General features: G+C 59.6%; 3 protein-coding genes across 4 annotated transcripts in view; 2 read left to right on the forward strand and 1 right to left on the reverse strand.

The window, feature by feature from the left end:
- PLCB3 (phospholipase C, beta 3 (phosphatidylinositol-specific)) overlaps positions 1–7,147 on the forward strand; it is a 16,723-nt gene extending 9,576 nt beyond the window's left edge. For both annotated transcript variants that reach the window (XM_011993478.1, XM_011993479.1), the window contains 17 exons: positions 631–727; positions 811–895; positions 1,182–1,306; positions 1,636–1,790; positions 1,876–2,037; positions 2,727–2,826; positions 2,920–3,024; positions 3,246–3,337; positions 4,179–4,332; positions 4,421–4,456; positions 4,540–4,732; positions 5,117–5,270; positions 5,357–5,433; positions 5,545–5,634; positions 5,725–5,782; positions 6,422–6,508; positions 6,590–7,147. In XM_011993478.1, the coding sequence (XP_011848868.1) occupies positions 631–727; positions 811–895; positions 1,182–1,306; positions 1,636–1,790; positions 1,876–2,037; positions 2,727–2,826; positions 2,920–3,024; positions 3,246–3,337; positions 4,179–4,332; positions 4,421–4,456; positions 4,540–4,732; positions 5,117–5,270; positions 5,357–5,433; positions 5,545–5,634; positions 5,725–5,782; positions 6,422–6,508; positions 6,590–6,793 (1,974 nt within the window). In that variant the 3' untranslated portion in view covers positions 6,794–7,147. The remainder of the gene's footprint in view (positions 1–630; positions 728–810; positions 896–1,181; positions 1,307–1,635; positions 1,791–1,875; positions 2,038–2,726; positions 2,827–2,919; positions 3,025–3,245; positions 3,338–4,178; positions 4,333–4,420; positions 4,457–4,539; positions 4,733–5,116; positions 5,271–5,356; positions 5,434–5,544; positions 5,635–5,724; positions 5,783–6,421; positions 6,509–6,589) is intronic.
- Positions 7,148–8,984: 1,837 nt separating this feature from the next.
- BAD (BCL2-associated agonist of cell death) overlaps positions 8,985–11,834 on the reverse strand; it is a 22,127-nt gene continuing 19,277 nt past the window's right edge. Inside the window, exons 3-4 of the mRNA XM_011993481.1 lie at positions 10,316–10,506; positions 8,985–9,490 (exon numbers count right to left, since the gene is read on the reverse strand). Of these exons, the coding sequence (XP_011848871.1) occupies positions 9,365–9,490; positions 10,316–10,506 (317 nt within the window). The 3' untranslated portion in view covers positions 8,985–9,364. The remainder of the gene's footprint in view (positions 9,491–10,315; positions 10,507–11,834) is intronic.
- GPR137 (G protein-coupled receptor 137) overlaps positions 9,218–11,834 on the forward strand; it is a 26,755-nt gene continuing 24,138 nt past the window's right edge. The window contains exon 1 of the mRNA XM_011993480.1: positions 9,218–9,817. Coding sequence (XP_011848870.1) covers positions 9,725–9,817 — 93 coding nt within the window. The 5' untranslated portion in view covers positions 9,218–9,724. The remainder of the gene's footprint in view (positions 9,818–11,834) is intronic.

The following is an 11,834-nucleotide window of genomic DNA, read 5'->3' on the forward strand; positions in this document are numbered from 1 at the left end:
AAAAAAAAAAAAAAAAAAAGACATTGCTATAAAGACAATTACTGGGGCAATTAGTGAAATTTAAAGATGAACTACATATTAGATAATATGTCAATGTTTTGTTTCCTGAATTTAATTATTGTATTGGAGTTATATAAGAGAATGTCCATATATGCTGAAGTATTTATGGGTAAAGGGTCATGAGGGTCATGATGTCTGTAATTTACTCCCAAATGATTCAGTAAAAGTAATGATAATTTTAACAGCTATATATGCTGGGCGAGGTGGCTCACACCTGTAATCCCAACACTTTGGGAGGCCGAGGTGGGCGAGTCACCTGAGGTCGGGAGGTTCAAGACCAGCCTGGCCAACATGGTGAAACCCCCTCTCTACTAAAATTACATAAATTAGCCGGGCAAGGTGGTGGGCGCCTGTAATCCCAGCTACTTGGGAGGCTGAGGCAGGAAAATTGCTTGAGCCAGGTGGTGTCCAGGGCGCATCAGTGAGACCCTGGGAAGAAGATTGTTGGCACCACCAGCAGTGCGTGGATAGTGGTGGGAAGAGGGTCAGCACCTCCTTCATGGGGGGCAGGTGAGGGAATGGCCAGCTGTGGCGGGAGTGGCACTGCTGACCCTGGGTTGGGGCCCACAGGGCACGGCCAGCAGCGAGGTGAATGCCACTGAGGAGATGTCCACGCTTGTCAACTACATCGAGCCTGTCAAGTTCAAGTCCTTTGAGGCTGCTCGAAGTGAGTAGGGGTGGGTGGCAGCCATGGGAGCTTGCCCAGCTCAGCCCTGCCAGGTCTGATGCCGTCTCTTGGCTCACCCCAAGAGAGGAACAAATGCTTCGAGATGTCGTCCTTCGTGGAGACCAAGGCCATGGAACAACTGACCAAGAGCCCCATGGAGTTTGTGGAGTATCCTTTGAAGGTGCTGTGGGCGGGCAGGCCAGAGTGGGGCGCTTGGAGGCTGGCTGTGGTGTTCTGTCCCCACGTGTGCCACCTGCACAGGGTGCTGGCCCTCCGGCGGCCCTCCTGCACCCTGGCCTGTGGCTGGGGCAGGTCCAGGCAGTCTCAGGGGGCATGGCTAGGCTGAGAAATGGAGGCTGGGTGTGGGAGTCACAGGAGCACCTGGCTGAGGCCGGAGGTGAAGGCTGATGGGGTGGGCCTTGGCACCTGTGTGGCCCCTGACCACCAACCTCAGATACAACAAGCAGCAGCTCAGCCGCATCTACCCCAAGGGCACCCGCGTGGACTCCTCCAACTACATGCCCCAGCTCTTCTGGAACGTAGGGTGCCAGCTTGTTGCGCTCAACTTCCAGACCCTCGGTGAGCCCTGGCCCCCTCCATCTTGATCCCGACCCTCAGTCTTACTGACTTCTGACCCATGATCCTGCTGGTCTTGCCTGAACAGACCTCTGACCCTGTCTAATCCCAGATCCCAGGGGAACCCAGCCCCCGACTCACCCGCCTCCTGCCCTTGGCTGATGCCAGACCCCTCCCCTGTCTGATCTGTCCTGGATCCGGACCCTGATGCCATTTGAGCCCACCCCTGGCCCTGGACCTTGGATGCCATCTGACCTGATGGTCTCCCGTTCCCCACATGGCACCGTCCTGCCTGATCCCTGGCCCTGCTCAACTGGCCCATGGCACCCCAGATGTGGCGATGCAGCTCAATGCGGGCGTTTTTGAGTACAACGGGCGCAGCGGGTACCTGCTCAAGCCGGAGTTCATGCGGCGGCCTGACAAATCCTTCGACCCCTTCACTGAGGTCATCGTGGATGGCATTGTGGCCAATGCCTTGCGGGTCAAGGTGGGGCCTGGGGGTGCTCAGGCCAGGGATGTCCTGGGGGCAGGACTCTCAGCATCTGCCTCACCTTCCTTGGCCCACCCCCCAGGTGATCTCGGGGCAGTTCCTATCCGACAGGAAGGTGGGCATCTATGTGGAGGTGGACATGTTTGGCCTCCCTGTTGACACGCGGCGCAAGTACCGCACCCGGACCTCTCAGGGGAACTCGTTCAACCCCGTGTGGGATGAGGAGCCCTTCGACTTCCCCAAGGTGAGCCTGGCCCCCGCACCTGCTCAGGCACAGGGCAGATCCAGCACAGACCGCCCCGGTTCTCGGGTGGGAGAACAAAAACCAAGCACACTGTTGGCGACTGGGGATCAGAAAGCGGGGGGCACCATGGGTCCCCCAGGACCTGCCTGTCCGAGCGTCAGGCTCCCTGCCCTCCTCAGGGTAAGACACCAGGGTGAGAAGGTGAGATGGGGTTGGGGGGTGTCAGCTAGAGATCTTGTATCCTCTGCGAGGAGTGAACGCAGCCTGCCCCATCTCCGAGGCAGGAGCTGAGGTCACAACCCCAAGCTCATATCCGCTCTTCCGCACCCTGCACGGCCCTGCATGGACGCGGCCTCTGCTCCCAACCTAGGCGCATGCGTTCTTGGTTTCCTGCTCATGACTCACTCGCGTTTCTAAACTGGTGATGACCAGAACTGTCTGTGGGGGCCCTGAAGGGGCCTGGCTGCCTGTCATCTTGCCTCAGGGTCCTGATGGCTATAGTCATCCATTAGGCCAGGCCATGGAGTTGGGGTCAGCCATCAACTTAGTGGCAATGGTGACTGATGGTCAGTAGGCCAGCTTGTCTGAAGGTCTGCTCTGTTAGGCTTTGATGGCTGTGGTTAGCTGTGGCCTGGTAGCCACGGTGGCTCAGGGTCAGCCCCGTGACTCAGCTCCAGTCTGGCCCACAGGTGGTGCTGCCTACGTTGGCTTCACTTCGCATCGCAGCCTTTGAGGAGGGGGGTAAATTTGTAGGGCACCGGATCCTGCCTGTCTCTGCCATCCGCTCTGGTGAGGCCTTGGTGGGCTCTGGGAAGCACAGCGGGCAGTGGGTAGGGCCCCCGCCTGGCCTAGCAACCCAACCTTGCCTTCCTGCCCACCCAGGGTACCACTACGTCTGCCTGCGGAACGAGGCCAACCAGCCGCTGTGCCTTCCGGCCCTGCTCATCTACACTGAAGCCTCGGACTACATTCCTGATGACCACCAGGGTGAGCTGGGGGTGGGCAGGGCCGGCCTGGCCAGGGAGTGTGAGGGACAAGGGCCATCCCCAGGGTCTGGGAGTTGCCGAGCTGGATGGCCCCGACTGAGTGGGGAACAGATCCACAGATCCAAGGACAAGCTCTGGAATTCCTCATTGTGACCAGAGCTGGCGGGTGGGGGTGGCCTGGGGGCTCTGTCTCTGAGACCCTGGCCTTCTGCCTCCCCGCAGACTACGCGGAGGCCCTGATCAACCCCATTAAGCACGTCAGCCTGATGGACCAGAGGGCCCGGCAGCTGGCCGCCCTCATTGGGGAGAGTGAGGTGAGCCGGGGCAGGGCAGGGCTCAGGCTCACTGTGACCCAGGGGGCCGCTGGACACGACTGCTGTGGCCACGTGAGGAGGAGGCTTCTGGTCTCTCTAGTGCAATAGGCTTGGCAGCCCTGGGATTTTGAGGAGATGAAAACCACCCATTTGCATTCAGGATGCCTTCAGGTCAGACCTGGGCTGGAATTCCTCCAGCCTATACAGGCTCCGAGTGGGGGTACAGGGGTCCCACTCACTTTGTCAGGGCAGTGCGAAGCCACAGAAGCTGTTCATATGTGGTGTCCTGGGAGCCATGAGGAGGGCAGTGGCTTCCGTGGGGAGGGGTCAGGCTCAGAGGTTCACCTGTGCTTCCAGACCCAGTCCCCCCGGGGCCTGTGGCAGGCAGGCAGGGAGAGATGACTGCAATTAGGGCTGCCCGGAGCTGTTAGTGGAGAGGCTGGTGCCCACTCTGCGGCTGGTGGAGTCCTCTGTTGATTTAATCAGGAGCTGAGCAGCAAGGAAAATGAGCGACTGTAGGCAAGGCTGGGGGACATAGGCAGGGGAGGAGAGGAGGCTTGGGGCTGGGCCAGGCCTTTCCAGAACAATCTGGGTGTTCCTGAGCGCATGCAGTGGGCTGGCATTATGTTATCTTCCCCACAGCCCATGTGGAAAAGGGGTTTAGAAAGGCTTGATTTATAGCTCTTTTCATGCAGACAGCCTCCTGTTACAGAGCAGCTCAGCAGTGGCTTGGACTAAGGGAAGCTGACAGGGGTGCTAGGGGCCCCGGGAAGTGGTAGAGGACAGAAGGGTCTGGAGGGAACAGCATTTCTGGAAAGAGCATTCTCCTTTCTCCCTATAGGCTCAGGCTGGCCAAGAGATGTGCCAGGACACCCAGTCTCAGCAGCTGGGGTCTCAGCTGTCCCCAAACCCCACCCCTAGCCCACTGGATGCCTCCCCCCGCCGGCCCCCCGGCCCCACCACCTCCCCTACCAGCACCTCCCTCAGCAGCCCAGGTAAGGAGCAGCTCGGGTCAGGGGTGGGCTGCAGGGAGGTGCCCCACCACCCTGTCCTTCAGCTCCTCACAGGGCCTCTGCTCCCTAGGGCAGCGCGACGATCTCATCGCCAGCATCCTCTCAGGTAGGGGGCGGGGTACCTGGAGGCTGGGGGGCTGCCTTGCAGTTTCCCCCACCCCCCGCCTACCTTTCCTCTGCCACTCCCAGAGGTGGCCCCCACCCCGCTGGATGAGCTCCGAGGTCACAAGGCTCTGGTCAAGCTCCAGAGCCGGCAAGAGCGAGACCTGCGGGAGCTGCGCAAGAAGCATCAGCGGAAGGCAGTCACCCTCACCCGCCGCCTGCTGGATGGCCTGGCTCAGGCACAGGCTGAGGGCAGGTGCCGGCTGCGGCCAGGTGCCCTGTGAGTGTCTGGGCCGCCTGTGTGCTATGTGTGCTGGGTGCACTGAAGTGAACATGGGGGTCGGTGGGCATGGAGAGATGGCAAGAGTCGCTCCTTGACCCCCAGGGAGGAGGGTTCGGGTGCAAGGATGGAGGAGGCTTTCCACACCAGGCACCTCCGTGTCCCCCAGGGAGTGACATCTCTTTTGAAGTCCATGAGGAGCGTGTTGCCCAAACAGGCTCCCATCACTTGTGTGGAGCTAACAGGCCTCCTGGTTTGCATAACAGACCTGGCCCCATGGGGTGGTGTCTGCCATCGCTTGCCAGGGTGTGCCCCCCCACACACCCTCCCCATCCCAGTTCATGTGACGGACCCAAGCATCACCCAGAGGGGTTCTCCTCGCAGAGGCGGGGCCGCTGATGTGGAGGACACGAAGGAGGGGGAGGACGAGGCAAAGCGGTATCAGGAGTTCCAGAACAGACAGGTGCAGAGCCTGCTGGAGCTGCGGGAGGCCCAGGTGGACGCAGAGGCCCAGCGGAGGCTGGAGCATCTGAGACAGGTAGGAAGCCTGCAGTGGCCAGGGAAAGCCTCCTGGATAGACTGGTCATCAACCCGGCATCACCTGTCGGCTCCCTGTGTCCATAGGCTCTGCAGCGGCTCAGGGAGGTCGTCCTTGATGCAAACACAACTCAGTTCAAGAGGCTGAAAGAGATGAATGAGAGGTGAAGGCCTAGGATGGTCTATGGGAAGGGCTGGGGACTTCTAATACAGAAGGAAGGCAGAGTCTGTGCTTCTGCCGCTGACCCCTCCTTTTTCCCTGCTGGCTTCTCAAGGGAGAAGAAGGAACTGCAGAAGATCCTGGACAGAAAGCGCCATAACAGCATCTCGGAGGCCAAGACGAGGGACAAGCATAAGAAGGAGGCGTAAGGGCACCGGGGCCGGGGGCCACCTGGGTACTGGGGAGGCAGGGCGGGTGTCTGGGCCCCGAGCCATCCTGCATTGCTCCTGTGCAGGGAACTGACGGAGATTAACCGTCGGCACATCACTGAGTCAGTCAACTCCATCCGTCGGGTGAGTTGGGCTCCTGGGTCACCCTACCCCACGTCCCTTCCTTCACTCATCAGACACCCTTCTCCGTGCCTAGCCTGGTGCCACGTTGCCCTCAAAGTTCTTCTAGAGCCTTTCTCGAGTGCCCAACAGCTCCAGGGTACCCGCATCATACCCAAAGCCAACTGTCTGCACCAGTGCCCCTGGCTTTGGTGTCCTTGGGCCCGGTCCTTTCACAAACCTGATACATCACCCTGGGAGCCTTCACCCACCTGACTTCCTTTATTTTTCTTTGAGACAGAGTCTTACTTTGTCACCCAGTCTGGAGTGCAGTGGTGCGATCTTGGCTCACTGCAACCTCTGCCTCTTGGGTTCAAGCAATTCTCTTGCCTCAGCCTCCCAAGTAGCTGGGATTACAGGCGTCCGCCAGTACGCCTGGCTAATTTTTGTATTTTTAGTAGAGACAGGGTTTCACCATGTTGGTCAGGCTGGTCTGGAACTCCTGACCTCAGGTGATCTGCCCACCTCGGCCTCCCAAAGTGCTGGGATTACAGGTGTGAGCCACTGCGCCTGGCCTCGCCCACCTGACTTCTATACCCAGCCAGAGCCTCGAGGCCTTAGCCCCTCAGGGCCCCTCAGCTGAGCCCTTGCCCACCCCTGTAGCTGGAGGAGGCCCAGAAGCAGCGGCATGACCGTCTTGTGGCTGGGCAGCAGCAGGTCCTGCAACAGCTGGCAGAAGAGGAGCCCAAGGTGAGGCCATGGGCGAACAGGCGGGCAGATGGGGTGCAAGGCAGCCAGGCCTCGCCTGTGATGCCCGTCCTCCTCCCACAGCTGCTGGCCCAGCTGGCCCAGGAGTGTCAGGAGCAGCGGGCGAGGCTCCCCCAGGAGATCCGCAGGAGCCTGCTGGGCGAGATGCCGGAGGGGCTGGGGGATGGGCTTCTGGTGGCCTGTGCCAGCAACGGTCACGCACCTGGGAGCAGCGGGCACCTGTCGGGCGCTGACTCGGAGAGCCAGGAGGAGAACACGCAGCTCTGAACTGGCTGAGCAAGAGGTGGCCACAGGGCCAGGGTGGGCGCTGGGTGGAGGGCAGGAGGCAACGACACTAATGCTTTTTTTTTTTTAACTTTTTATCTAGAAATTTTATTTTTTTAAACCTGGGGCAAGTACCTGAGCTAACTCCCTTCATCCTCCTGGGGCCCCTCCTTCCTGCCCTCAGTCTTAGGTTAGGGCCCTGGTCAGGGCTTTGCTCCCCGTGACACCCACACCCTCGAGGTAGCAGTGTCTCCTCCCTTCCCTGGGAGAGCTGCTGGAGCTTCAGGAAGTAGGTGTCACATTTTTTCTCTATTCTTTGGGGATTTTTTTTACATGAATAAAAGTGGATTTCAGGGACCCTGTGTGCAGTGTGATTTGGGGTGAGAGGACTCTGTACGTTTCCTCATCTGTAAAATGGGCTTTGGGCGTTTGGTGGGGTTGAGGGCACGCCTCCAGCCAAGGACTGCTGGGTTGAACCTGAGCCTGCCCTGCCGAGTCTGCTGAGCTTCCCTGTTCCTGTTCCTCCATCCCCACGACTTTCATCTCTCCGAGGCTCTCCCTGTTCTCTCTTCGCTGAGGCTCAGGCCTCTGCTTCAGGAAGCCTTCCCTGCCCCGCTTCCTGTGGCCTGATATGACCCAAACGCCTAGCATCTTCCGCCCGGGCTGCTCTGGGCCCCCGACAGGCAGTTGACTCTATCGGGTGATGGATCAGCCAGGGTGGAGCAGGGCAGCTCAGAACCTGTCCAACACCAGGGGACGGGGGTCTTCAGAGAGAGGTGGGCAGTAGGCCTGCCTGTGACCCTGGGGGAAGGGAAGTGGACAGTCACAGACACGCAGGGGCTGGGCCACCCAGCATACCCTCATCCCTGTGAGGGAGATACTATGCCTGTTTTACAGATGAGGAGACTGAGGCCCGGAGCCATCTCTCATGTGCCAGGCCACAGCTAAATCAAGATGTCCTGACCTGGAGGCAGGGCAGGCCTGGACCCTCCGTGGTGGACTGTCTTCAGCCAGCCTGGACCTGTCCTATGCCTCAAGACCAGCGAAAAGTGGCGGAGAGCCCACAGTGCGGGCTCGAGGGCGGGGCTGGGCTCGCAGCAGGGTCGGCTTGGCACCTCTTCAAGGCCTCTCCCAGCTTCCTGGCTCTTCCTAGGCTGCCCGCCTGCATCCCTCCTCCAGGGGAAGGAGGCCTCTTATCTGGGCTTATCTCCTGCCAGTTGAGTATCTTCTTTGCTTTGTTTTTGCTGCAGCCTCAGGCAAACAGATGGGGTGGGGAGGCCAGGGAAATAGGCTCCGGAGTAGGGCCCTCCTCCCTCAGGGTCAGTGCAGTGGCCCCAGACTTCCTCACTTCTGCTGTGGGGCCCTGCCCTATCCCCTAGTTCTGCTCACTCCAGTGTATTCCGTATCCAGGCTCCTCAGCAGCCAACTCCCATCTTCCTGACTCTAGCTGGTGTCCACTGAGGGACACCAGCTAAATTGCTAACTCCTGGGTGTGACATTCCAGCCCCTGGGAAGCCTGGCCTCTACTGCTCCCCTGTCCTTCCATGGGTCCACTCCTCCCTGCGCCGGGAGGGATGCCCCTCACCCTCACCTTCAGGTAGCGGCTCTAGCCGCCTCCTCCCTGAAGCCCTCTGACTGCCCTGCCGACTTCGGGCCCTCGGGAGCTTCCGAGAGCAGGGCCGTCGCGCAACGGATCTCTGTGCCCAGCACGAAGCACCGGGCCGGGTTACAGGGGGCGCCAATAAATCTTTCTGGAACGGAGCCCCCGCTCTGTTCGGGTCCCTGCGTGAAGCCTCGGTTTCCAGCGACCGGGCTGCTGCCAGCCTGGCTCCGCCGCTCCCTTCCGTCCCGCGCGGTCTGCCAGGCCCCCGGGCCGGCCATACAGCAGCTGACCCAGCTAGGTCAGTCCTATAAGGGCTGACCCAAATAGGAGCGAGTGACCCTCCCTGGGGGGCCGCGGCGCGGTTTACAAAGCGCGAGATTCGGCGGCCGGCAGCGCTGCGGTCCCAATGCGCGTGCTGGGGACTTGGACCTGGGCCTCACAGCCCTGGCCCGCGAGCCGCCGCGACCCCTTCCGTCTCTGTCGCGGATGTCAGGCAAAGCCTATATCCCTCGTAAGACAGCGGCCTCTTTTGAAAGTATCCGTGAGAGCACTACCCGGCCTGCGGAGCCCCAGTCGACGCACAGAAAAGGCTCGGCGGCACAGACGCGGGCTTTATTAACATTTAGTAGTGAGCGCGGCCCGCGGGACATCGCGGGGACTCGGGTCCGGGCGACGCAACGGTTAAGCCTGGTTCACGACTTGGCGCAGGCACTTGGTGGGTAGCCCGGAGCCGGAGGGCGGGGCCACGAGCCACTTCTGGCGGCTATGGGCGGAAAACCCAAAACTTCCGATGGGACCAAGCCTTCTGCGGCTTCACATGCACCGGAAGGGAATCTGGGTCAGCCCTCCCACCGAAAGAGGCAGCACGGATCCTCTTTTGCATGAGGCCTGAGGGAAGCACTTCCGCCCATATCCAAGATGGCCGACCAGGACGGTGAGAGCGGGTGGAGTTTCGGGGCGTGGAGCGAAGGTCACTGGGAGGGGGCGGAGCTTCCCCTGCCCAAGTTCCGATCCCACCAGGACTGGAAGACTCGCGTCCAGCTGGAGCTTTGCCGCATCTGCGTCGCTGTGCCCGCGCTCTTCGGGCGAGGAAGTCCCTTCCGGGTTGTGGGAGAAAAGGGTTACATGAGTTAGATTACCATGGCAGCTGGTGCCAGGCTCTCCACTTCCGTGAGCCTTCCTCTAAGTGAGATCGGGGGGAGATAATGAAGGCCACAACTCCCAGGAGGCTCCACGCCGGGTGGTCAGGGACGCTCGGGAGGACGCATGGGCCCCCAGGAATGGGAACTGGTTAGATCCCAGGAACTCCGTGCCGGGGACGGGAAGAGAGGATGCCTAGGGCCCTAAATGGAAAGGCCAGAGCTGGAGACCTAGCACCCAGAAGATGGGACAGCAATTCAAGAATCAAAAGGCCGGGAGTGGTGGTGAGCGCCTGTAATCCCAGCACTTTGGGAGGTTGAGGAGGGAGGATCCTTTGAGGCCAGGAGTTCCAGGATGCGATGAGGCGTCATCGCACCACTGCACTCCAGCCTGGGCGACAGAGCGCACAGGTGCCAGCAAGGAGCACAAATACCAGCATGCCTAGTCTTCCAAGAATTCGGGGAATCCAAGAGCTTTGGCCTGGAGTGGGAGCTAGACTACACGTCCCAGCATGCCCTGTGACACACACCCCCCCACATCCAACCACCAGGAGGGGGAAATTCTGGGACTTGGAAGGGAAGAGCTGGCGGGGCGGGGGTTTAGGGGGCGGTCTTGTGACTACAAATCCCACAATGCTATGGAGCATTATGGAAGGGGCAGGACGGCGGTGGGGAGGGATCGTGGGACATCAGATCCGGACGTGCCTTGGGACAAGGAAGGGACAGACCGGCGCGGGGCGGCCTGGGACTGCAGGTCCTGGCACGCGGGGGACCGGCGCTCACCTTAAAGGAGTCCACAAACTCGTCACTCATCCTCCGGAGCTCGCGGCCATAACGCTGTGCTGCCCAGAGGTTGGGGGGCGCGGAGCGCGAGCGGCCCCGAAAGGGGCTGGGCTCCTCCTCCATCCCTTCGTCCTCCTCCGTCCCCGCGGGGTAGGAGCTGTGGCGACTCCGGGTCTCCACAGCCCCAGCGCCTGGAGAGGGTCAGTGGGTAGGGGGCGACGTTAATCTCAGCTCCTCTAAGTCCCTGGCCCTGCCTGAACCCTCCCCATCAGCTCTGCAGGCCCACTCGTAGGTCTTCCAGGGGCGCATCACAGTCCACCTCTCGGAGCCCCAGTCCCTTCCAGGGAAGCTCTGGGGCCTTTGTTGAAGATTCAGGTTAACTTTTCATTAATCCCACGAATCCTTACTGAGGCCTTTGTTGAAGATTCAGGTTAACTTTTCATTAATCCCACGAATCCTTACTGAGTGCCAATAATGGGTGAGGCCCTGTGCCCGGCACAAAATAAGGGCATAAGAAATACTAGTTACATCACGAGGTCAGGGGATCGAGACCATCCGGCCAACATGGTGAAACCCCATCTCTACTCAAAACACAAAAATTAGCTGGGCATAGTGGCGCACGCCTGTAGTCCCAGCTACTTGGGAGGCTGAGGCAGGAGAATCGCTTGAGCCCGGGAGGCAGAGGTTGCAGTGAGCTGAGATCGTGCCACTGCACTCCAGCCTGGGTGACAGAGTAAGAATCCGTCTCAGAAGAAAAAGAAAGAAAGGCATATTATTAGTGCAAAACCTTCATGGGGCTTCGTGGCAAGCCCTGGGTTGGTAGCTATTTCATAGCGTCTATCCTACATCAGCGGAAGCCAATCCCTTGGACAGGAAAGTGTCCTGCCACAGCTGGCAGGATTGAACCCTGCCTCTGCAAGGGACCTGCAAAGCCCCTGGAGAACAAGAACCTGTCCGCTACATGTCTGCATCCCCCCCAGAGCCTTCTTTGGAGACAGTGTGTGGAACTGTTGACGTTTTTAGGTACCATTGATGGTGCACTTATGTGTAGGCCAAGACATTCCCTCATTATCCTCCTAACCACCCTGGGAGGTGAGTACTAAACATGCTTAGGTGAGAAGACAGAAGCTTAGAGAGTTAAGACTTGCCCAGTTTCTGTGAAGCTGTGGAGGCCTGAGGCTGGAAGGTTCCAAAGGCTTGGTGGAATCCAGAGTCCAGTGATTATCAGTGGAGCTCTGTGTCTCTCCCCTTGTCTATTCAGCCTTTGACTCTCTGAGCCTGTGTCCTCACCTTTATGAGGGGATAATCCTAGCCCTGACTCCCAGTGATTGTGTAAAGGTCACATAAAATAAAAAAATGTGAAAGTGCTTTGTGGCTGGGTGTGATTCCTCACACCTGTAATCCCAGCACTTTGGGAGGCCGAGGCAGGCAGATTGCTTGAGTTCAGAAGTTTGAGACCAGCCTAGGCAACATCGCAAAACCCCATCTCTACTAATTTAAAAAAATTATAGGCCGGGTG

This window comes from Mandrillus leucophaeus, unplaced genomic scaffold (assembly GCF_000951045.1).
Source record: "Mandrillus leucophaeus isolate KB7577 unplaced genomic scaffold, Mleu.le_1.0 Scaffold43, whole genome shotgun sequence".
In the NCBI taxonomy this organism is placed as follows: Eukaryota; Metazoa; Chordata; class Mammalia; order Primates; family Cercopithecidae; genus Mandrillus; species Mandrillus leucophaeus.